This window comes from Saccopteryx bilineata, chromosome 6, assembly GCF_036850765.1.
Source record: "Saccopteryx bilineata isolate mSacBil1 chromosome 6, mSacBil1_pri_phased_curated, whole genome shotgun sequence".
Lineage (NCBI taxonomy): Eukaryota > Metazoa > Chordata > Mammalia > Chiroptera > Emballonuridae > Saccopteryx > Saccopteryx bilineata.
In genome coordinates, this window is record NC_089495.1 from 105,071,275 (window position 1) to 105,094,403 (window position 23,129).

Sequence of the window (23,129 nt, forward strand, 5' to 3'; positions counted from 1 at the left end):
ACTGATCTTTCCACTGTCTCTGAAGTGTTGTTGCCTTTTCCAGAATATCATATAGTTGTCATCATACAGTATACCGCCTTTTCTGATTGCTTTCTTTCACTTAGTAATATACATTTAAGATTCCTCCATGACTCTTCATGGTTTGATATCTCATTTCTTTTGAGTGTTGAGTAATAGACATTCAGCACTAAATAATATATAAAATATAATATAATAATACATACTGTGTCTAGATATACCATAATTTATTTATCCATTCACCTACTAAAGACATCTTGCTTGCTTCAACTATCTCTTTTTCAGTGAAGTCACTAAATAGTTGTGCAAATGCAAATTTATACATTTTATCACTAATGATGACCCTGAACTAGCTGTGTAATATCTTAGGATATTACCTAATAAGAGTTAAAACCTATCATGGTAAAAAAAAAGACAATAAAAATGACTACAAGCTTTTTCATTGATTTAAAATGATGTACTAGTCAATATAATATTCTTGGAATTTTTAATAAGTATAATGGAAAGTGCTTAAAAGCTTCTTTTGAGGTTTCTTACTCAGAAGTGAAAAAAAAAAAAAAAAGCTTCATACCATGGGGAGAAATACTCTTCTTTCCACTGCAATAAATACAGCTGAAATAACATATGGAGAAAATATAGTGACAAGGCTTTTAATACCATTTATATACTGACAAGTCCAAAATTTATATTTCCATTTTAAATGCCTCCCTTATAACTCCAGACTCTTATAAGTGGCTGTCTTTAAAAAAAAAAAAAATCTTTACTTGAATAGCTGTAATTTTCTCCACCTGAACATGTCCAGACCTGATTCCTGATCTTCATCCCTTGCCCTGTCCTGTCTTCTCTACCCCTGTGAATGACTACTACATTTTACAAGTGCTTAGGTGAAAAAACTTGTAGTACCCAATCTTCTTTCTCTCTTATTCCACATTCAAATCTATCAGCAAATGTCATTGGTTCTACCTCAAAATACATCTAGAATCTTATGATTTCTCACCCTCTTACCACTACCTAATTAGTTGATCTCTCATCTGGACAATTGAAATTGGTCTTGCATTCCTGTCTTGCTACATTGCAATCTATTCTCTATGGTATGGCAAGAGAAATCTTTTTAACCCTCTCAGATCATGCCATGTTTTTCTGAGCCCCTCTAATGGGTGCCCATCTTGGTCAGAAAAAGATCCTCTGACTCTGCTGTGGCTCCTGCCACATCCCCTGTCTCAGTGCCTTTGCTCCTGCTGTCCCTCTGCTCACATGCTTTTCTTCCAGATGCTCATGGCTTATCCCCTTTACACCTTCAGACCTTTGCTCAAGTGCTACCTCCTCAGATTGTTCTTCCTTATGACGTGATATGGCCTACCCTATCATTCCTTATAACAATATCTTGTCTAACTTTTCTTTAGCGTGATTACCCCTAATATATATTTGATGAGAAAGTAAATATAAAAAGCATTTTTTTCATCTGTCTTCCCTCACAAGAACACAGCTCTGTGAAAATGTAATTTTGTTTATTAATTTATCAGCACCTAGAACAGTGACAAATGCTCAATAAATCCTTTCTGAATGATTGGATGTAATGTATATTCAGTCCTTAGCCAGCAAATACTGCTTATCAATTAACTCAGAGAAGACTTTAAAGAAACAAGTATTGAAACAAATCAAATGGTATTTGCTATACAGCTGAGTGAAGTACAGAGGCAGCTTCCTCTTCAATAAGAAAACATACAAAGGGATATTTTTTGTGAGCTAATTATAGAAAAACATGCTGGAAAAGATGTGATCTCAACTGTAAATAACTTTGCTAGGAACAATGCTCTTATGGAACAATTGTTTAAAATAAAATTTGATGGAGTCGCTGCTTTAACTGGAATATAGTGGGAATGCTAGGATGAGGTTACAGGGATAGATTCACTCATGAAATTACCATGTAGTAATAATTCATAAACTACCGCTGCAAAGCAGGTGAAACTGGAAATGCACAACGAGCTAGAGAAAATCATGAATACAATTAATCTAACTTTAACAGGTGGAAGAGCTATACAACATGGCAGCATCTTTGCAGTATTTTGTCCCAGGTTGAAGAATGGCCATAAAGGTTTCTTGTGCTCCAGGTGGCTTGTGTTTTGCAGTAATCTCTTTTTACAAAAGGACAAATGTATCAAACTTGCTAATCTATTCTTGTGTTGACAAATGGATGTTAACAGCATGTGCTACCTAGGCAGTATTTTTTTAAAAGGAAAAAAAAATCACTTTTTGCCTTCATGAAAAAGATTGTGTTTTAACAATAAGTAAGAACCTTTTTTGAAAAAAAACTTTTTCAATGAAGCAAACATTTTGAAAATGGATGCCAATTTTAGTAAAAATGTTGGCTTTATTTGGGGATAAGACTGAAAATTTATTTAGGGTATTGCTATTTGGAATTGCAGTCAATAATGTGTTTTTCCGTTTGGATCTAAAAGTCTTTGTGTGGTACCCTTTTCAGCAAGGAGAGTCATTCAATTCCCAAATCTAAGGGAACTGAACTTAGAACTTGACTTCTAGCTCCCTGGGTTAAATTAAGATTTTCAGAAAGAGGGAACTACATTTAATTACATTGTGCTCACTCAAAATATTACTATTGATGATTTTTTTTGTGTGTGTGGAAGCAAAAGACTTTTTATTTAATTAATAGATGAAATAACATTTTAAATAATTATTTGATGTTTGTTTATAAATATAAAAATTTCAATTTTGTATATGTTTTACATTATACATACTATAATAATACATTAAAAACATCAAATTTATAAAGTAAGAAACATACTTCTAGGAGTTTGCACTTAAAATATTTTATTAGTGGGATTTACTATGAAAAGGTATTGTAGCTCACTCCCTGTAAAATTCACACATACTGTATTTCTCCAGGTATAAGATGCACCTTTTTTCAAAAAGTTTGGGGTCTAAAACTGGGTGTGTCTTGTACAATGGTTGTAGATTTTTTTTACTTGCATTTCCTGCTGAACACATTAAAACTCACCTAGGAAACAACAAATAGAACCCTTGTTTGTTCTTGAAGAAATACTCTAATCAAGTTATTGGGCACTATTCAGAGATCACATGCAATTTGGTAAGCATTCCATTATCATTAAGGAACAACTAGTGGACAATTAATTGAAGGGATTAAACACTTAACTATTTTGATGACTTTTAAATTTTGCTTAGATTGAAATGTACATAATCACATAAATCACAATTAGAGTTGTGCTAATAAACAAAGCTTTCAATTTTGCCCCTGTGGGTCAAGACTGTGGGAGTGGAGACCACTCTCTTCGTTTGGAAGGGTCCACTCGCATGGTTTCTGCCTGCCTGGGGCAGCAAGGCCAGTTATCATCTCAGAGTGGGGCCAGAGGCCACTTCATCACCTCTTGACTTTTTCCAAAATAAAAAGGATTTCTTAGAGCCTGAAAGTCTTTTCTATTGGATGTCTTTAAAAAACTTTGCTGAGGTAAATTTTAGGTGTACAAGTTTATAATTCAATGTCTGTGTACTCTATAGTGTGCTCATCACCTGAACTCCAGTTTCCACCTGCCACCACGTATTTGACCCCCTTTCCCCAATTTGTCCTCCCCCACCCCCTTTCCCCTCTGTTGTCTATATCTATGGCTTTATTTGTCCCTTTGTTTTATATTCCACATATCATAGTCTTTTTTTTTAAGATTTTTAAAATTTATTCATTAGAGAGAGAGAGAGAGAGAGAGAGAGAAGGGGGGAGGAGCAGGAAGCATCAACTCCCATATGTGCCTTGACCAGGCAAGCCCAGGGTTTTGAACCGGCAACCTCAGTGTTTCCAGGTTGACGCTTTATCCATTGCGCCACCACAGGTCAGGCTCATAGTCTTTTAATAGAGCCTCACTCTTGGATTGAGTAAACAAATGAACTAATATAAGGAAAACATCAGAACTTAGAGGGAATTTCTAGTGGCTCTTGGACTGAGGAGGCAGGTTTGTAAGGATGATACTCAGCTCTAGAGATTCCTACGTTTTGATGTTGTTCATGGGGACTGTCCTGTGTATGATCTTTTTCTGACTTCCCCAAGAATGGTTGACCATCCTGGTTAGCTCCGGAACCTGAAACTGCCAACGGCCCTGCTTCCAGCACTGTCCACCTCTGTTGCTTCTTCCAATCTTCCCACAAATGTGTTTTTATTCTATCTGTTATTGATACTATTTACTTCAGTAGCTGCCATTCTATATTTTTACCTTCTTCCCACCCAGACCTTTCCAACAGTTGGTCTTTATTTGTTGCCTGCTAGACTCATTGGCAGCCTCTCTGGCTCTTCCTAGCCACGGCCTTCTCCTTCCTTAGGAGGAGAGAGCTCTCAGCCTGTCCCACGAGCAGCTTGGCCCACAGCTTTGCTGTATTTGGGCTGCTCCTCTGACTCCTGAACAGAGCTACTCTCTGCTCTGGGTATCAAAAAGAACAAACGTTCCCAAATGCGTCATGCAATCAGGAAAATTAAGAAAGGTATGAACATACACCAGTACCCACCTCTGACTCCTAGACCAAGAGCTACAGTGTTTGAGACTCTCTGGGGTAGGGCAGGAGGCCCTGTGCTCTCTAACGGACCATCCTGTTTGTTGAATTGTCCCCTCTGGCTCATCATCAGACAGTTGCAAGTGGGGAAAGCCTGGAGAGTCTCAGACACACGCTTGCTCTTTCCTTTGTTTCTGCTCTACCTGTCTGTTTAGATTAGAAACCCATGAGGCATGTCTACCTCCGAGCTCTGTGTAGTGCCTGCCAATCGTGGATGCTCATGGAATGTGGATGATTGATGATGGTGTTAATCTGGATGCAATCGCAAGAAAGCATCTCAATACTGAGTTATGGATGCATGTATCCTGCTGAGGAGGAAGGAACCCAGCTAATGGGCAACTGCAGGTGCCAGTAACAGAATGGCCCAGCTCAAAACACTCTTCCATTAAAAAAAAAAGCAAATCAACCAAGAAAGCATACAAACAAGCCCTCACACAAGCTGCAGCATCAAGTTTTTTTTTTCTTTTTTCTTTTTGAAAGGGAGCAGAGAGAGAGAAAACAACTCGTTCCACTTAGTTGTGCACCCATTGATTGCCTCTCATATGTGCCATTACTGGGGCTCAAAATGGCAACCTTTGAGAGTAAGCTGGTGACCTTGGGATCAAGCCAGTGATCCCAGTATCAAACTGGTGACCTTGGCACTTCAGGCCAACGCTCTATCCATTGCGCCACCTGCCAGGGTAGCTTCAAGCCTTTTAATCGAGCACTAGTTGTGTATCAGCTGCTTGCAGAGGCGGATTTAATGGTGGGCACATGGGGCGTGTGTGCTGGGCCCCAGCTTTACACTTTTTTCTAATATAAGGGGCCCAATATTTTCTTCTGTGCCCGGGGCCTCAACTGACCTTAACTTGCCTTTGCCTGCTTGAGATTTTAAGTCAAAGAGAGCAAGGACATTTTGTATGAAGGTGCCAAAACAATACTTACTGTTGTCAAGAAGTGTTCGCTTCTTGATATAGATTGTCTGAAATTAGCTATACTTTTCTCATTTTGGAGATGGAGAAACTGAGCTTCTGAGATCATGTAGTGTTATGTACTGAATGTTTGTGTTCCTCCAAAATTCATATGTTGGGGCCCTGCTCCCCAATGTGATAGCATTTGGAGGTTTGGATTTTCAATTAGGTTTAGATGAAAGTCTTATGGATGGGATTAATGTCCTTATAAAGGAGCAAGAAAGATCAGAACTCTCCTTCCATCATGTCAGGACAGAGTGACAAGGTGACCACCTGCAAGCCAGAAAGTGGGTCTCATTAGGAAACAAATTTTCTGGCATCTTGATCTTGGACTTCCAGCCTCCAGAACTATGAGAAAAAAATGTCTGTTGTTTAACCCATCCAGTCTATGGTATGTTGTTACAGCACACAACGCTGACTTAGACACATAATAAGTAACTATTTCTTGATCTCCAGATTTGCACACAGGTCTGCTGACTGCTGACTGGTGTCAGTGAGGTACAGTGCTATCTGTACCTCACTTATTCTCATCAATGTCCTTCCTGTGGGTTTAGGAAGATAAATTCTTTTTATATTACTGTGGCAAGACAGTCCATATTTTCATTGCTTTTTATTTATTTATTTTGTGACAGAGACAGAGAGAGGGAAAGACAGGGACAGACAGACAGGAAGGGAGAGAGATGAGAAGCATTAATTCTTTGTTGCAGCTTAGTTGTTCATTGACTGCTTTCTCATATGTGTCTTGACCAGGGGCTACAGCAGACAGAGTGACCTCTTGCTCAAGCCAGCAACCTTGGGCTCAAGCTGGTGAGCCTTGCTCAAACCAAATGAGCCCACGCTCAAGCTGGCGACCTTGGGGTTTTGAACCTGGGTGCTCTGCATCCCAGTCCAATGGTCTATCCATTGTGCAATCGCCCAGTCAGGGTTTATTGCTTTTTTTTCATTTCCCCAGCACATCCCCTTGCAGGATAAAGTAGTGAGGGTCTTTGATCAGATAATGGTGGCTAATGAGTTACCCTTATGCTGTGAGAGCCATTACTGTTAGTCACAAATATGGTGGCTCCTGGGGCCTGACCTCTGAAGAGAAAAAGACAAAAGATTATGACAGAGGTGAGGAAGGAGGGAGCCACAAAGAGATGGACCCAGATGCACATCAGAGGAGGGCTCTGGTGGGCCAGTTGGTGTTACAATGGGGAAAGAAATGATTTGTATCATCACCTTGAACTTTGAGAGCTTTTGTGATTATCCAATAGTGAGACTTCCTTTCTAGGGATGAATTGTACCATAAGCTCCCCATGATTTCATAGATATAACTTTGGGCTCATACTAGGAAACCACAGAGGAACTTAAATGGAATGGGGTGTTTTCTTTCTCTAGATATGGCCTCAAGACAAAGTTGGGGTAAAGATTTTACCACCCTTGAGGGAACTAGGTGCCAGATGGCCAAAAGTGCAGAGAAGGCAATGGGACTAAGAGCAAGTAAAATAATATAATGTAAATGATAACAAATGTGAATAAAATATATAATAGTAAGAAACTACATCAGGCTTACTAGTAGATTCCTTTGACCATGGGGAGCCTTGTAGGGCAGAGCTGTGTTCCTTGGCACTAGAAGTGTCTTCTGTGGAAGGAAGAAGTTCAGTGGAACCTGCAGGAGAAAGGCCAGAGTGATGGGTTTAGGGACCCCCGAGGGCTATATCCCAAGGATGGTAGTGGCTTGCATACATGCCAGTGATTCTAATTAACCTATCAAGCATTGAGCACAGTGCTGGCGCTCAGTAGGTGTTCAGTTAATATCAGCTTCTGTTATGAGCTGAGTTTTGTTCCTCCAAAAAGTCACGTTGAAGTCATAACCCCCAATACCTCAGAACTGAATCATATTTGAAAATAATATCACTGCAAATATAATTAGTTAAGATAAGGTTATACAGGAGTAGGGTGGACCTTAACCTAATATGACAGGTCATATTATGAGACGAGACCAGATACAGACCCACGAGGGGAAAAACCGATGTGATGACAGAGGCAGAGGTGGAAACGCTACACTGCAAGTTAAGGAAGGCCCAGGGTTGCCGGCAGCCAGGGAAGCTAGGAGAGAGGCGAGGAAGGACTCTCCTGGTTCCAGAGGGAGCGTGGTTCTGCCAACACCTTGATTTAAAACCTGTGGCCTCCAGAACTGTGAGACAGGAAATTTCTATGTTTTCAGCCATTCAGTTTGGGATTATCCCAAACATTTGAAATGTGGCCACTTCTGTCTCTGTTTTGTTTTCCTAGCTCGGCTTTAAAGGTACTTGTGCTGGTGCTTTTGTGAGATGTGTGTACACAGGAAAACTGAATTGAGTATTCAGACAGTATTAGAGTTAATGACTTAAAGAAACCCTGGGAGGAACAGAAGACAATAAATGCTGATGAGGATGTGAAAATCTTGGCACCCTTGTGTATTATTTGCGGGAATGTCAAATGATGGTGTAACCACTATGAAAAACAGTATGGAGGTTCCTCGAAAAACTAAAAAAATAAGACTACATATGATTCAGCAATTCCATTTCTGGCTATATATTCAAAAGAATTCAAAGCAGGATCTCAAAAAGATATTTGCATACCTGTGTTCATTGCAGCTTTATAAACAATAACCAACCGGTGAATACATCCCAAGTGTTCATCAATGGATGAGTGGGGAAATAAAATGTAGTACATAAATACAAAGTAATATTATATAGCTTTAAAAACAAACATCCTGCCTGACCAGGCAGTGGCACAGTGGCTAAAGCGTTGGACTGGGACGTGGAGGACCCAGGTTCGAAACCCTAAGGATGCCGGCTTGAGCACTGCTCATCTGGCTTGAGTGGAGGTTCACCAGTTTGAGCAAGGGGTTGATGGCTTGAGTGTGGGCTCATAGACATGACCTTATGGTCGCTGGCTTGAGCCCAAGGTCACTGGTTTGAGCAAGGGGTCACTTGCTTTGCTATAGCCCCCTGGTCAAGGCACATTTGAGAAAGCAATCAATGAACAACTAAAGAGCCGCAACAAAGAATTGATGCTTCTCATCTCTCTCCCTTCCTTCTGTCTCTATCTGTCCCTTCTCTTTGTCTCTGTAAAAAGAAATCCTGTCACCCCAATATGGATGTATCTTGAGAACATGATGCTAAGCCATTGAGTCAATCACAAAAGGACAAATACTGTATGAGTCTATTCATACAGGTTACCTAAACTGGTCAAAATAATAGAAATAGGAAGTAGAAAGGTGGTCAGTCTCCAGGGGTTGGGGACAGGTGGAGGGGGTTAGTGGTGAATGGGCACACAGCTTCAGTTTTGCAAGATGGAAAAGTCTTAGAGATCTATTACACAGCAATGTGGACATACTTAACACTACTGAACTATACACTTAAAAAATTTAAGGTAGTAAATTTAATGTTTTGTGTTTATAACCACATTTTAAAAATTAAATTTAAATTAAAAAAAAAAGAAATCCTTGGAGACATATAAGTGAGGAATTATTTGATTCCTGACTATGTGATTAATTACCTCCTTGGTTTATCTTTGAATTGTTGTATATTAGGTTTTCTTAGAGTGATACTTGCTTGTAACTTGGGTGTGGGAGACTTCATTGAGCAGTTAGGTGTCCCTGAATCTGCTACACTGGCCTAACACTCCTTTCCCCTGAATATGGCATAATAATGTGACACTGGAGATCTCTGCCTTATAAGAGGTTGATGATACCCGAGAGGGCTCCTGCTAACAGCCTCTAGAAACAAGTGATTGGACAGAACTGAGGCCAGGTGGTGAGGCTGCCCCTTCCATGAAGCCCAGATGGTCGCATTGTGGTAGTTTCTACATATGGTATAATTAAAAACGATGTATATGTGTGTGTGTATGTATGTGTATGTGTATATGTCTATGTATTGATATATGTATATTTGTTCTTTGTTCTTAGTTCCTAGCACAGAGCTTCTAAAACCCTTAACATTTCCTGGGTGACAGGTGTGTCTTTTATTTTTCATAAGAAACCCCTTTGAGCCTGCAAGTTTATGCTAACAAGGTGATGCCTCATGGAGCCCCTAGATAGCTCTGGTCTGGGGCTGAATGCCAATGAAAGAACCCTGTGGTTAGAGAGGTGGAACTGTTAGCACCTCCCGTCCAGCTCTGGAAAAGGAGACGGGAGTAGGCTGGAAATTTTTAATCACCTACGACCAATTATTTAATCAATCACATGTAGAGAAACTTTCATCAAAACCCCTAAACGGCAGGGTTTGGGGAGCCTCTGGGTTGATGGCCACATGGGAACTCTGGGCGGGTGACAGGCCAGAAGGTGCAGAAGCCCTGCAGCTCTCTCCCTCCATCTTCCCTAAGCAACTCTTCCATTTGGCTGCTCCTGAGCTGCGTCTTTTATAATAAAACTGTAATTGTAAGTAAAGCGTGTGTGTGTGTTTTTAGTTTTGTGAGCTCGTCTATTAAATGATTGAATCCAAAGGAGACATGTTTTGTGGAAACCCCTGGTATAAACAATTAGTTAGAAATACTGGGCCCAGACTTAACGACTGGCCTCTGAGTCCGGGGAAGTCCTGTGGAAAAGAGCCCTTCGCTTTGGGACCAGATTCCAACTCCAAGTAGATTGTGTTAGAATTGAATTGAATCTCAAGATGTCCAGCTGGTGTCAGAGAATTGCAGAACTAGTTGATGTCAGAAAACATCTCATGCTGCATTTCTTTTCTTGGTCTGGAAGGAGTTCAGTTTGGGTTTCTTATTTCTAGAGGATCCAACTCCAAGTAGGAGATGCCATTTCTATGAAAAAAAAAATAAGGCTTTCAGTCCAGCCTAGCAGGAGGAGGTGGATGGCAGCCAGAATGACCAAACAGGGGCTAGTGTTTGGGCTATTGTGTGTCACACTGACCCTGAGTAGCCATGTAGAGACACAGGGTGAGCTTTTCCTGACTGCCCAATGCCTCATTCCTGCTTCAGATGCTCAGAGAGAGACCATGAGCCCTGAACTGCACCATATTGCTTTGTGATGTCACCTCTGGAATGTTCTGAATGTTTTGGTGACCAACTTCTGCATAGGACCTATACCTGGCACCTAACATTGGTATGCTTTTTCACTTGAGATAAAAAGAACAATCTTAGAAAAGATAGTAGGTATAGGTACCTTTCTTCCGAAGGCTTTCAGAAGGCTTTGACACCAATGACAATACCTACCTTAATTTCTGTGCAGCTGTTGATAAAGCCCCTTTTCAAACATCATCTTCACATTCTTTCAGACTCAGTTTTTCATCATGCACTTAGTTTACGGGAGATCAGTGAGTACAGAGTTCTCTGTTTTATGGAGGAGTAGTTAATGGAGGGATGGGAAGCACATATCTTATTTTCTCTTTTCCACAGCACTCGAGGCCACATTTTACAAGAAAAAGAGATACCAGATCTGAAAGCCTAGAAATCCCAATCAATGTGGTTCTGCCTCAGGTATGGATAATCACAGAAGGATATAAACTATCAGTTTTAGCCACAGTAACCCTCCTCTTGCAAAACTCTAGCAAGATGTTATAGACCAAGCAGGGCTGTCAAGACTTTGATTTTAGTTAGGGGTCAACTGCCATCAAGCTGTGTGTGGGGGGAGGCCACTGAGCCACTGTGGGTCTTGGGTCCCTCACCCTGTGAATGAAAAAGGTGGGTTGGGTGGTCTGGGAAGACCTCCAGCCCTAACCCATGACACTCTGAAATAAGCCAATCTTCTCAAAATGATGTCTTTTGGTACTTGTTGTGCAATCACTCTGGATTTCTGGGGGAGAATTAGAGCTGGGGCATAGAATCAAATGCATGTAACTGGGCTCATGAGAGGAAGGCCGAGCACATACACCAGCGCACAGGGTCATTTGAAGGAAGCCTGCTGTATGCGGAAAACAGAGTGTCAGGGTGGGCACAGGGGATCTTGAACAGAGGCCTGTGGAAAGGTGAAGTCTTGGCAGGCTGGAAAGTCTCAGGTCTCCTGTTTTTTTAAGGGTTTTTTTTTTTTTTTTTTGTATTTTTCTGAAGCTGGAAACGGGAGAGACAGACAGACTCCCGCATGCGCCCGACCGGGATCCACCCGGCACGCCCACCAGGGGGCGACGCTCTGCCCACCAGGGGACGATGCTCTGCCCCTCCGGGGCGTCGCTCTGCCGCGACCAGAGCCACTCTAGCACCTGGGGCAGAGGCCAAGGAGCCATCCCCAGCGCCTGGGCCATCTTTGCTCCAATGGAGCCTTGGCTGCGGGAGGGGAAGAGAGAGACGGAGAGGAAGGGGGGGGGGGTGGAGAAGCGAATGGGCGCTTCTCCTATGTGCCCTGGCCGGGAATCGAACCCGGGTCCCCTGCACGCCAGGGTCCCCGATGCTCTACCGCTGAGCCAACCGGCCAGGGCCTCAGGTCTCCTGTTAAGCAGTGTCCTTGGTGGGGTTCTTCTGGCTGGATTGTTGGTACTGCTGCTATGTCACAAAAGGGCAACCTTACTTCTGCAGAGTCACCTAAGGCCCTGTTGGAAGACCATGGCGGGGCAGCCAGAGGGGCTGAAACGTAAGGTGGAGGAGTCCACTGCAGAGGTAACGATCTGAAAGCTCTGTCCAGGCATGTGTAGGGACAGTATTGATTACCAGGCGTGTGGGTGTGTGTGTGTGTGTGTGTGTGTGTGTGTGTGTATGTGTGTGTGTGGCAGCTTTTCTAAAGAGAAAGCTTTCTTAAAACTAAACTTCAGCGTTCTTTCTATAGCTAGAGGTAACTGTAACAATCTAGGCAAGCATGTTAAGCAGGAGGGAAAATAATACAGGACAGTAAACGTTTTGGCTCTTTGTTTCCACCTTATCCTGTAACTTAGAACATCAGCGAACTTTCTCCTGATCATTAGATGGGATTCTTGCTTCAGGTCTGATTTTTTTCTCCATGAAATACACATTTAGTTCTGCTGGTCACTGCTCTCCTGATGGTGTGTGTGGCTCCTTTGGTTCATTCACGGCCCACATAAATCAGTGTTTGTTTTGCTAAGGAACTGACAGAGAGTGCCAGACTGAGGATGGGATTGGCGGCGGGGCCAGAATGGGCTTTGAAATAGTGACCATCCCGTAGGGATGGGAAATTCTTCATCCTGGCCTGACTTTCCCTGCTCACCTCCCGGAGACAGCCCAGCACGGAGGAGGAGAGAAGGGGAACAGAACTGGGAAGTGGTTTAAAAAGGGCTTGAGCTTGTTCAGGGGCCGTCCCTTTCCTGTGCGGCTGGACCTAATGCTGCCACAGGGGTCTAGGAGGGCATGGAGGGCATGCGACGAGAGGACACCAGCTGCCTGGGCCTGTGTGCCCCTCAGAGGCAGATGTGGCCACAGGGGCACTAGTCGAACACCATGTTTCAGACACCTGCCGGGATGCTCTAGGACAGGGGTCCCCAACCCCCGGGCCGCGGACCAGTACCGGTCCGTGGGTCATTTGGTACCGGTCCACAGAGAAAGAATAAATAACTTACATTCTTTCTGTTTTATTTATATTTAAGTCTGAACGATGTTTTATTTATTTATTTATTTTTTCTTTTTTTCATTTTTTTTTTTTTTTTTTTTCTGAAGCTGGAAACAGGGAGAGACAGTCAGACAGACTCCCGCATGCGCCCGACCGGGATCCACCCGGCACGCCCACCAGGGGCGACGCTCTGCCCACCAGGGGGCGATGCTCTGCCCATCCTGGGCGTCGCCATGTTGCGACCAGAGCCACTGTAGCGCCTGGGGCAGAGGCCACAGAGCCATCCCCAGCGCCCGGGGCCATCTTTGCTCCAATGGAGCCTCGGCTGCGGGAGGGGAAGAGAGATACAGAGAGGAAAGCGCGGCGGAGGGGTGGAGAAGCAAATGGGCGCTTCTCCTGTGTGCCCTGGCTGGGAATCGAACCCGGGTCCTCCGCACGCTAGGCCGACGCTCTACCGCTGAGCCAACCCGGCCAGGGCTGATGTTTTATTTTTAAAAAATGACCAGATTCCCTCTGTTACATCCGTCTAAGACTCACTCTTGACGCTTGTCTCGGTTACGTGATACATTTATCCGTCCCACCCTAAAGACGTGTCCGTGAAAATATTTTCTGACATTAAACTGGTCCGTGGCCCAAAAAAGGTTGGGGATCACTGTTCTAGGGGGAGGGATATGGGCATCTGTAAGTTTAGATGATCTGAACTGTGCCACCACCAGGGCTGTGAGGGGGACCAGCAAACTCGCTGAACCTCTTCCAGTGAGATGGTGCCCAGCTGGGAGGAAAGGGCTGATGTGGGTCACAGAGGGAAGGCGCACGATGGGCTGAGCACTGACCTGACCAAGTGTCAGGCACTGGGCCCTGCAAGTGTGAGGCAGAGATTGTGCAGGTACAGGAAGGAGGAACTCCAGGGACCCTTCTAGTAATTGCAGAGCTGGAGTTCGGGGCCTGAACCCAAGCCCACTCTCTCTGCTACACCAGGAGCTGGGCATATGCCACCAGGCTGGGCTGAGCCATGTCTTAGCCCTCTGCTTCTTCTCTTGCTTTTAGAAGGTAGCGCCTCGTCTCCCCTTCATCTTAACCATTTGTCCCTGATCTCACTGTGTGTATCTGCCACGTGCTGCCTTTTTTCTGGAACTGAGTCCATTCATTTCAGAAGGGAACTGCATCAGCATCTCTGTGTGTCCAGAAGGTGCCTCTGGCCTCCCCACTCCCAGTCCTGCTGGGCACTTGGGCTGCTCAGTTACATTGCAGATGCCTCTGATTCACTATCTGTTATCGCCTTTAGGTCTTTTCAGGTCTTATTGATTTCCAGTTTTTCTTCCTCACATTAAATATTTGTGTGTTCTGATCTATTTCCCTCCAGTACATTAACTTGCAAACCATCCATGTTATCTCCTGCCCAAGCTAGCTGACCTCCTGGTTCCTTTTGTACATAATGTACATAATGATTCAGTTCTCACAGGCATTTGCGTTTCCCCAACTGAGCGGTGTCCGTGAATTTATAAAGGTGTTGCTTACTGCTAAATCATTAATGAGGGATCGACACAGATCTGAATGAGCTCTGAAGGCCCCCTCCAGCCCCCCCTTCACTCCCCCCCATTGCCTTTTCTCAATCCCATTTGTTTGACCTTGTTATTCGGAAGTTATGGAGTCTGTTGACAATATTCATATCTCTGCCAATTTGAATTAACTGTTAGAGGGAAGATTTCATAAGATTCTGTGTTGAACCATTAGCTACAACTACCACATATAATGACATATTTATCCTCTTTGCTGTTAATGTTATAATTCCATCAAAATCAATCACATTCAGTCTGGCCAGTGGTGGCGCAGTGAATAGAGCATCGACCTGGGACGCTGAGGGCCCCAAGGTCACCTGTTAGAGCCTAGGCTTATAGGCTTGAGTGTGGGCTTACCAGCTCGAGCACAAGTTTGCTGGACTGAGTGCAGGATCATCGGCATGTTCCCAAGGTTGCTGGCTTGAGCCCAAAGGTCAATGGCTTGAAGTCCAATGTTGCTGGCTTGAGCCCAATGTTGCTGGCTTGAGCCCAAGGTTGCTGGCTTGAGCAAATGGTCACTGGCTCGGTTTGTCACACCCCCCCCCCCCACTCCTGGTCAAGGCATGTGTGAGAAACAATCAATAAACAACTAATATGAAACAAGCACATGTTGATGCTTCCTAGCTCTCTCCCCCCTTCCCCCTCCCTACCTGTTTCTCTCTCTCTCTAAAAAAACAACAAAAAAACCATATTTACCTGTGAATTGTCCTCTCTCCTGTTTGCATTTATTAAAACCAGCATTTACTTTATCATGGTATAGGGAGCTGAGTTAATTTAAAAACATGATAATTAGCCTGTTACCTCCTCTGAAAATTGCTAGCATGTCTGGCTCTTCCCTCTAGCACCCTGGGCCTCCCAGCTTCCAATGCCTGAAAAGTACCTCAGATGGCTGAGTGTCCTTTTACTGTAATTCTCAGTACTGTAGGTAAAGTAGATGTTTCAAAATCTTGCTCAACAGTTTTGGAATCTACCAGGCTTTGACTAGCTCTTCTGGTCCATGGTAGCCACACTTCTCCAGGAGTGGAGAGAACTGCAGAGGGTCAGCGAAGCCTGACTAGACACTGTCCAGTCCTGTCCCCAAACCCACTGTAATGATGGGCGACCACCAACCCCAAGAACTCCACCCCAGAAGGCCCCACTCCGAGAGTCCTGTTCCTAAGAGACTACGTAGCGTCAGTACGAGACTTTGGTCTTTTCACCCCCACCCCATCCACCATTGGCCAGTGTTCATGCTCTCCACTCAGCAAGAGGCTGGTGATCTGACAAAGGCACCCAGTTGTTGGTGAGTTCAAGCATTTTCCTTCCAGGACCACTTGTCTTTAAGAAGGAGATGATAGGGAGAGGTCCAGGCCTGACGCTAAGGAAGGACTCCCACCCATAGGTGAGATTGAGGCATCTGGGAGGGACATGTTTGTGCCCAGGGCTCTTCCTGTATTCCTAGCATAAATGCATCTCAGGTCACAACTGTGAGCACATTCCCTGAGGACAGCCTGTTGGTCACCTTCCTAATAAGGCCCGATGGGAAGGTATCATGACCCTCATAACCAATTGTATTTCTCTTGCATCCATCATCATATCACATTCTCCCATGATGAAGCCACCTTTTCCTTTCCCTCATACTGGATATGTCCATATGCAAGAGCATTTCCCACAGGTCAGGGTGGAGACAATCTCTCCTTCATGGAAAACTTGGGCCATGCAGCTCTGGGGACTTGGACTGTGCTGCCACAGGCTCTGCCTCCCAGGCTTAGGGTAACTTTCAGGGTATTCCAGGTTTTTGTTTTTTTTCTTGGCCCTTATCTCTTGTCAGAGCTCAAGGACATCAAGTACAGACTAGTTTAGCTCATGAAACCAACCCAGTGAGACTGCTGGTCATGGTGACCTACTGAGAAGGTCCTGGGATTTTGTACCTCCTGTATTTGCTTAACTCAGATTCTCACTTTTTGGAAATCCTTTTTGTGAAGAAATATATTCAGCATTTGCCATAGGCCAGGAATATTTGTTTAAGCCTCACCAGTAGAACTGGCCATCAGGTCTTTATGAAAGCTTGCCTACCACTTTTTTGGACTCTCACAACATCAGAAAGTAGGCAGGGCAGCTACATTTAGTTTCGTTTTAGAAGTGACATTCAGAATGGCTAAGTGACTTTTTGAAAGGCATTCAAAGATATGGGACTTTTGAGCTCAAAGTTATTGGGAATTTGAGGCTTCTTCACTCATTGGATTATAAGTTCAAGACAGTGATATGAACAACCAACATGCACAAAGCATTCGTATGCAGGGGGCAGCTTCCTTTAAGGGCTACATAGATGAACCTACAGTTTTGTGAAATTCACACGGGGAGAACCCTCTTTTACAGCATTCTTATCATGTAGCCACAGCTCTGCAGTTTTAAAATATGAATTGAAGTGAGGACATAGCTTTATCAAATACACTAGTATATTATGACAAACAAAATCACCATGTGGGTAGGCCAAAAATGGTACAAAGTTAGCAGTTTTCACATATTTCAACCTAATATCTCCTCTTTTCCTTTCAGTGCATGTTGGTTGATTAGTTTATTAGCAAGAATTCATTGTACCTCTGCTGTATATGAAATGTGCTGTTCTAATTTTCAGGATGAGGAATGTAAAAAAATAAAAATAAGGGACAGGTCACTGTCTTAGATAATTGCAATTTATTCATCTGAGGAGAAGATCAGACAGAACATAAGAGAACCACTGCATAGTAAAGATATTAACAGATGCAAAATAAAGCACCAGGGTATGAGAAGAGCTAGAATGGGCATGCTGTTTGGAGTTACAGAGCCTGGTCTTAAACCCTGGCTTTGGCCCCTCCTGGGCTACGTGATCTGAGGTAGAACCACGGTGGCTCTTTATGATAAGACATTATATATGAATATGGAAATCAATTAGCATATTGTCACCGAATAGTCATTCAGTAAGTGCATTTCCCTGTTTTGTTCTAGAAATCTTTTTCTAAGGAAATGTTAAGCAACTTCTCTTCTGAGCCTGAAGTAAATGCTTGTGTATTTGTAGTTCTCTATAAACAAAGAAAAGATCACGTTTTATTTTTTTAGTTTTGAATTCCACAACAAACTCTGAAACAGGGCTTATGTTAGTATGGTTGCTATCGGCGGTTGGACAGGTCATGCACTGCAACAACAGTTGTAAACAGCACCCTTAAAGTTCGTCATTGCACAAACGTGGGGCGGCTCAGAGTGATGTTAACATTGACATAGACTGTAAGAAATTCAGTGATGTTCAAAAAGTGACGCACCTACAGTGCAGAGCTGGGATTCTCCAGGTTTTATGATGCCTAGTGCCCGGATTCCCATGCTTACTGCTTGCATTAGTGTGTGTGGCACTTGACCTCTCTCATATGCACCAAGAAATAACTGGTGCTAATAACTGGCTTTTCAAATTGACTGGAAGTTCCCTGAGGGCAGGGGCTGAGACCAGATGCTAAGTTAACTAAATTAGTTTATTCATTAACATAAATGTAGAGGAAGAATTAGTGCAAGAATATTCAGAGTGGGGATAGAATAGGGGGAGTTTTCCCAAGGTTAGGAAAGCGCTTTCATTTGAGGACTAAGGCCAGCTGGTCTCATTGCAATCAGGGAAATGCCACGAGAAAGAGTCTGTCTTGGCATAATGTTTCCCCAAAGTTCAATTAGGACTCTGAAAATGCCTATATATTTAGTGTTTTCCCTTATATCTTCTTGCTTTTAGAAACAGAAAAAAAATGCTGCGTTACTTTAGCCTCATCTTGTTTTTTGTGTTCTAAGAAACTAGACCATGAGTCAATATTGGATTTGACCTTTCTTGGTCCTGTCTGGGAAGAGGAGGAAGATGTTAGGACTCAGTTGTAAAGGAAGGATTTGGTTGCCTGGGTAAAGAAGTAAAAGAATGCATTAGTCCATCAACATTTTCTGGATCAGGAGTGGTAGGCATGGAACAGAAGAGGCAACAGAGTCTACTTGGGAAGTGTTGACCACTTAAGGGATGGGACAAGGTATCAGTGGGGTGGGCAGAAGCTGGGGCTAGTGGTATCCATTTATAAACATGGATCTGTGGAACCAGAGAAAGTAAGACTAAAGGGCATTTAGAGATAACACCACTAACCCTTCATTATACAGAAGTGGAAACCAAGGTCAGAAGGTAAGAGGATGTGATGAAAGTCACCTGGTGGTATGCATAAAAACAAGGACCCATATACCCAGCTTGTCCATAGTTAGGGATCCTCACTTAACATGTTAAGTTTTTATCTAGTGCATCTCTGTTGAGGAGACAACAGAAAATTCACTGAGTACCCAGTTCAGAATGTGAATACAGAAAAAAGGCAGCTGAATAAGATGATTTAAAGCCATCACGAATTCTCTGAACAGGCATAAAGCATTATAAATTCCTCTTTGGACATTCAGTTGAATCAAGAAGAGTATCTCTCTGATTGAAACCAAACAGTCCTAAAAAAGAAATGAAACAACTGGGGAAATTTAAACACTGACTTGGTATTTGCTGATATTAAGAGATCATTGTTAAGTTTTAAAACAAAGATAATGGTATTATGACTTTGTTTAAATGATATACTTTGATGTATTTGTAGATAAAATGAGGCAATATCTAAACTTTACTTTGAAAACAACCCAGTGGCAGAGGAGTGGCTGTGGAATTGGGTGATGGCATAGATGAAATAAGAGCTGCCTCAGTTTGCTAATTGCTGAAGCTAGGTGATGGATCCATGAAATAATGTACCCACATAATAATTATTGGATCATCTTTCTCTTTTATATATATGTTTGAATAGTTCCACAATAAAAAGATAATGAAAAAGAGTCTCAACCCCCAAGATACTGCAAATCCTTTGATAAATCCATGGCTACCTCCCACATGTGTTCTTCCCACATGGAAGTTCAGGAAGCTGAACTGGGTTGGTGACTTAGTAAGTGAACTGATGCTGGTTATTTAACTTCTTTGAGTTTCAGGTTCTCCATCTGTAAAACAGGAATAATAATAATACCTTATTCAGTGTTGTGAGGTAAGCTGGCAGGTAGAATGTTCAGCTCAGGGCCTAGCACAAAATTGAGTCTCAGTATCTGTTTCCTTCTTGAATGGGTCATACACCATCGACTAATACCACATTTTCCATAATAATATCATCTAGGGTAAGATGTGCTGAGGCGGAGCCCTGCATTGGTTTTGGTTTGAGGATGGAGAGGACCTCTCAAGTTTTACTCCTTATTGACCCTGGCCAATCTTCTAAGAAATTTAGATCAAGGGACCTTAAATTTACAAGGATATGGTGTGGACTGTCCACAATAAAGTTCACTCTGATTGTAAGTCCAGCCAAAAGAGCCAGTGTGCTTTCCCAATTGAGACATATAAAAACCATGGATGCTGGATTTATTTAAGCAAGTAGAGTTCTGCTTACAGAATGCCCTCACACCTTTGTTATCTGGGAGATTAAGCACATCCTTACAAAGTTAACGACGTGCTTATTGGAAAGTTAACAGCATAGAACGGTGCCTTCTACTTATCTAACTCTTTGGGTCTTAATGAATTCTAATCAACTTTATACACTATGTAAATCTATATCTTTATATAGAGATATAGAGACATATGTGTAGAGATATACATATTATATACACTATATAAAAATAGTATATAACCTGACTTGTTTTCTATCTTCTCTATCTGGAAAATTGTAAAAATAACCCAAGAAATAAGGACTTTATATTTGGAGAGCACTGAGATGTACTTGGATGAAATGCTTTTGGTGGATTCAGACATAGCTATCACGATCGTATTTTTATTTAAATTTATTGCCGCAGTCGTTGCATCTTCTCCAGGGTGCATTCCACCTGTTCACTACTTTTTGACTACATCTCAGAATTCTTCCATTAGTGAAGCCTACTTTTCTGGGTAACAATACATTCTATGGCACTCGGCAGTTTTAAAATCACTTTTACATTCATTATCTCATTCAATCCTCACACAGTGTTGTGAACTAAGCGGGGTGCATGTTATCATTTCCCTTTTACAGGCACGTTTCACTGACTTTCAGTGTTAAGAGGTACCTAATTTAAGATCATGGAGTTTGCCTCTTTGTTACTAGTGAAGAAATCTGGGTCTTGGAGAGGGTGAGAGAATTCTTCAGTTTCACGTGCACATCAGTGACAGAACCATAATTCTCATTATCAATGAGTTCCAGATTTGTAAATGTGCCTAATTATTTTTTTCACTAAAATTTGTTTGTAACCCCAAATCAGTACTTATGGTACTTCGGGTCATTCACAGATGTGCACAGAGTGGAGAAACATCTGTGTTACCTGATGCAAACGTTCTCAGTTGAGGAGCCGTCTGTTCTAGTGCTCATACTGTAAAATAGTGTTTACTTCAGTTTATTTAATACCAGGTTTTTCCCATTTTTGTGCTTTTTGTTGGTGAGTTCACTGTCTCAACTCTCCCTCCAGCATAGTGCTGAAGTGCTGTCTAGACTTCCCAAGAACTACAAGGAGGCACTGATGTGCCTTACAGAGAGAACAGGTGTCTGAGAAGCTTTGTTCAGGTATAAGTTACCTTGCTGTTGGCAGAAAGTTCAACGTTAATGAATCAACAGCACATATTATTCAGCGAGAGGCAGGGAGGCAGAGACAGACCCCAGCATGCCCCCCTCCCTGGGTCTTGGCAAACCCACCAGGGGGCAATGCTCTACCCATTTGGGGCGTTGCTCCGTTGCTCAGCAACCGAGCCTATGTACATATTAAATAAGGTGTCTTTTAACAGACTCAGACATGAAAAGTTGAATGGTTGATGGAAACATGACCAGAGGCCGGCAGGAACCTAACCTTGTATTCCTTCTAGCAGCCATGGTTCAGTATGCACTAGTTCAGTGTCCTCGGCAATTTTATAGACTAGAACTGTGGGGTGCAATGAGGGGCACCTGCATGACCTTGTGAGGACCCCAAGAGGCCAAGTGCAAAAGTGCCTGCTGTGGCCAGGCCAGACCAGACTATCTAAGTGGGTTTACTGTGGGACGCCCTGAGCCCTTACCGGGTCAGCCAGCCCAGGTGTGTCAGCCAGCCCAGGTGTGCCAGCCGCATCTCTAACTCTGGGATTCCTGTTCTCTCCCGCAGAGGGGCCCCGCCGAGCCCTTGCTGAGGCTCCACAACTTGTACCCCAGCCTGCGCTGCGCCCGGCAGGCCGCCCTGCCCAGGCCCAGCCGCCGGGTGGTCAGCCAGCACTCATACCCGCTGAACCGCTTCTCGTCCGTGCCTCTGGACTCCATGGAGCGCCCCACTTCCCAGGCGGACCTCGAGCTAGACTACAACCCTCCCCGCGTGCAGCTCAGCGACGAGATGTTCGTGTTCCAGGACGGGCGCTGGGTGAACGAGAACTGCCGCCTGCCGTCGCCCTACTTCTCGCCGTCGTCGTCCTTCCATCACAAGCTGCACCACAAGCAGGCCAAGGTGTGCCTGCTGCAGGACGAGAACAAGTCCCTGCGCGAGGAGAACCGCGCCCTGCGCGAGGAGAACCGCGCGCTGCGCAAGGAGAACAAGGTGCTGCAGGCCCTGTGGGCGGAGCGCGGGCTGCAGCCCGACCGCCAGGACAGCAGGGCGGCCGCGCCGCTGCTGGGCACGGACAGCGCGGCCCCGGAGGCGGCCAAGAAGGAGCCGGCGCTGCAGGGGCGCCGCAGCAAGGAGAGCAGCACCCTGCAGCTCCTGCGCGAGGAGAACCGCGCCCTGCAGCAGCTGCTGGAGCAGAGGAAGGCCTACTGGGCCCAGGCGGAGGAGCAGAGGGACCCCGCGGGCGACAGCAGCCCGGCGCCCCCGCCGCACGAGGAGCCGCACGGCCCCGGGCTGCTGGCGGACGCGGGCGCCGGCCTCCCGTCCCCGTTCGAGGAGCCTAAGGGACCCCCGAGTCCGCAGGAGGACGCCAAGACGCTCCGCGCGCTGTGCGAGATGGTCAGCAGCCTGGCGGGGTCCCCCCGGGAGGAGGAGAGCAAGGCGGGCGCGGGCCTGGCGGACGGCGGCCAGACGCTGGAGCTGCTCAGGGAGATGAACCAGGCCCTGCAGGCCCTGCGCGAGGAGAACCAGAGCCTGCAGATGCTCCGCGAGGAGAACCGGCTGCTGCAGGAAGAGAACAGGGCCCTGCACGTGCTGCGCGAGGAGCACCGGCTGTTCCAGCAGGAAAACAAGGCCCTGTGGGAGAACAACAAGTTGAAGCTGCAGCAGAAGCTGGTCATCGACACGGTGACCGAGGTCACCGCCCGCATGGAGATGCTCATCGAGGAGCTCTATGCCTTCATGCCGGCCAAGAACAAGGACCCCAAAAAGCCCCCCAGGGTCTAAGGCCGGCAAGGCACACGGAGGCACCGAGCTCGCTCAGGTCACAGAACATTTGGCCGAAGAAAATCTGCCTTCCTTTTGTCTTCCTCGCCTTCACCCACAAGCTCGTGCCTGTGATCCGCCTCCCTAACTGCAGAAAAGTAATAAAGGCGTGAGGAGGCTAGGGCTAGTTAACACCACGCTGCTCTGCCTTTCTTTCCGTTTTTTAAGTGA

General features: G+C 44.4%; 1 protein-coding gene across 2 annotated transcripts; it reads left to right on the plus strand.

Annotated features, from left to right (window-relative positions):
* Positions 1–10,548: 10,548 nt before the first annotated feature.
* CBY2 (chibby family member 2) lies at positions 10,549–22,919 on the plus strand. Of its 2 annotated transcripts, XM_066237989.1 has the most exons (3): positions 10,549–10,623; positions 10,917–10,997; positions 21,705–22,919. In XM_066237989.1, the coding sequence occupies exons 1-3, from the start codon at positions 10,549–10,551 to the stop codon at positions 22,917–22,919; spliced, it is 1,371 nt and encodes a 456-aa protein (XP_066094086.1). The 2 variants fall into 2 exon arrangements, with proteins under 2 accessions (XP_066094086.1, XP_066094088.1); XM_066237991.1 differs by lacking the exon at positions 10,917–10,997.
* Positions 22,920–23,129: the final 210 nt, after the last annotated feature.

Bases quoted from the DNA above. Each gene is read 5' to 3' on its own strand.
- CBY2 (XM_066237989.1), top strand. From the start codon at position 10,549: ATGTCACCTCTGGAATGTTCTGAATGTTTTGGTGACCAACTTCTGCAT. The intron at 10,624-10,916 runs GTATGCTTTTTC...TCTTTTCCACAG, and splicing joins ATACCTGGCACCTAACATTG to CACTCGAGGCCACATTTTAC. The intron at 10,998-21,704 runs GTATGGATAATC...TCTCTCCCGCAG, and splicing joins TCAATGTGGTTCTGCCTCAG to AGGGGCCCCGCCGAGCCCTT.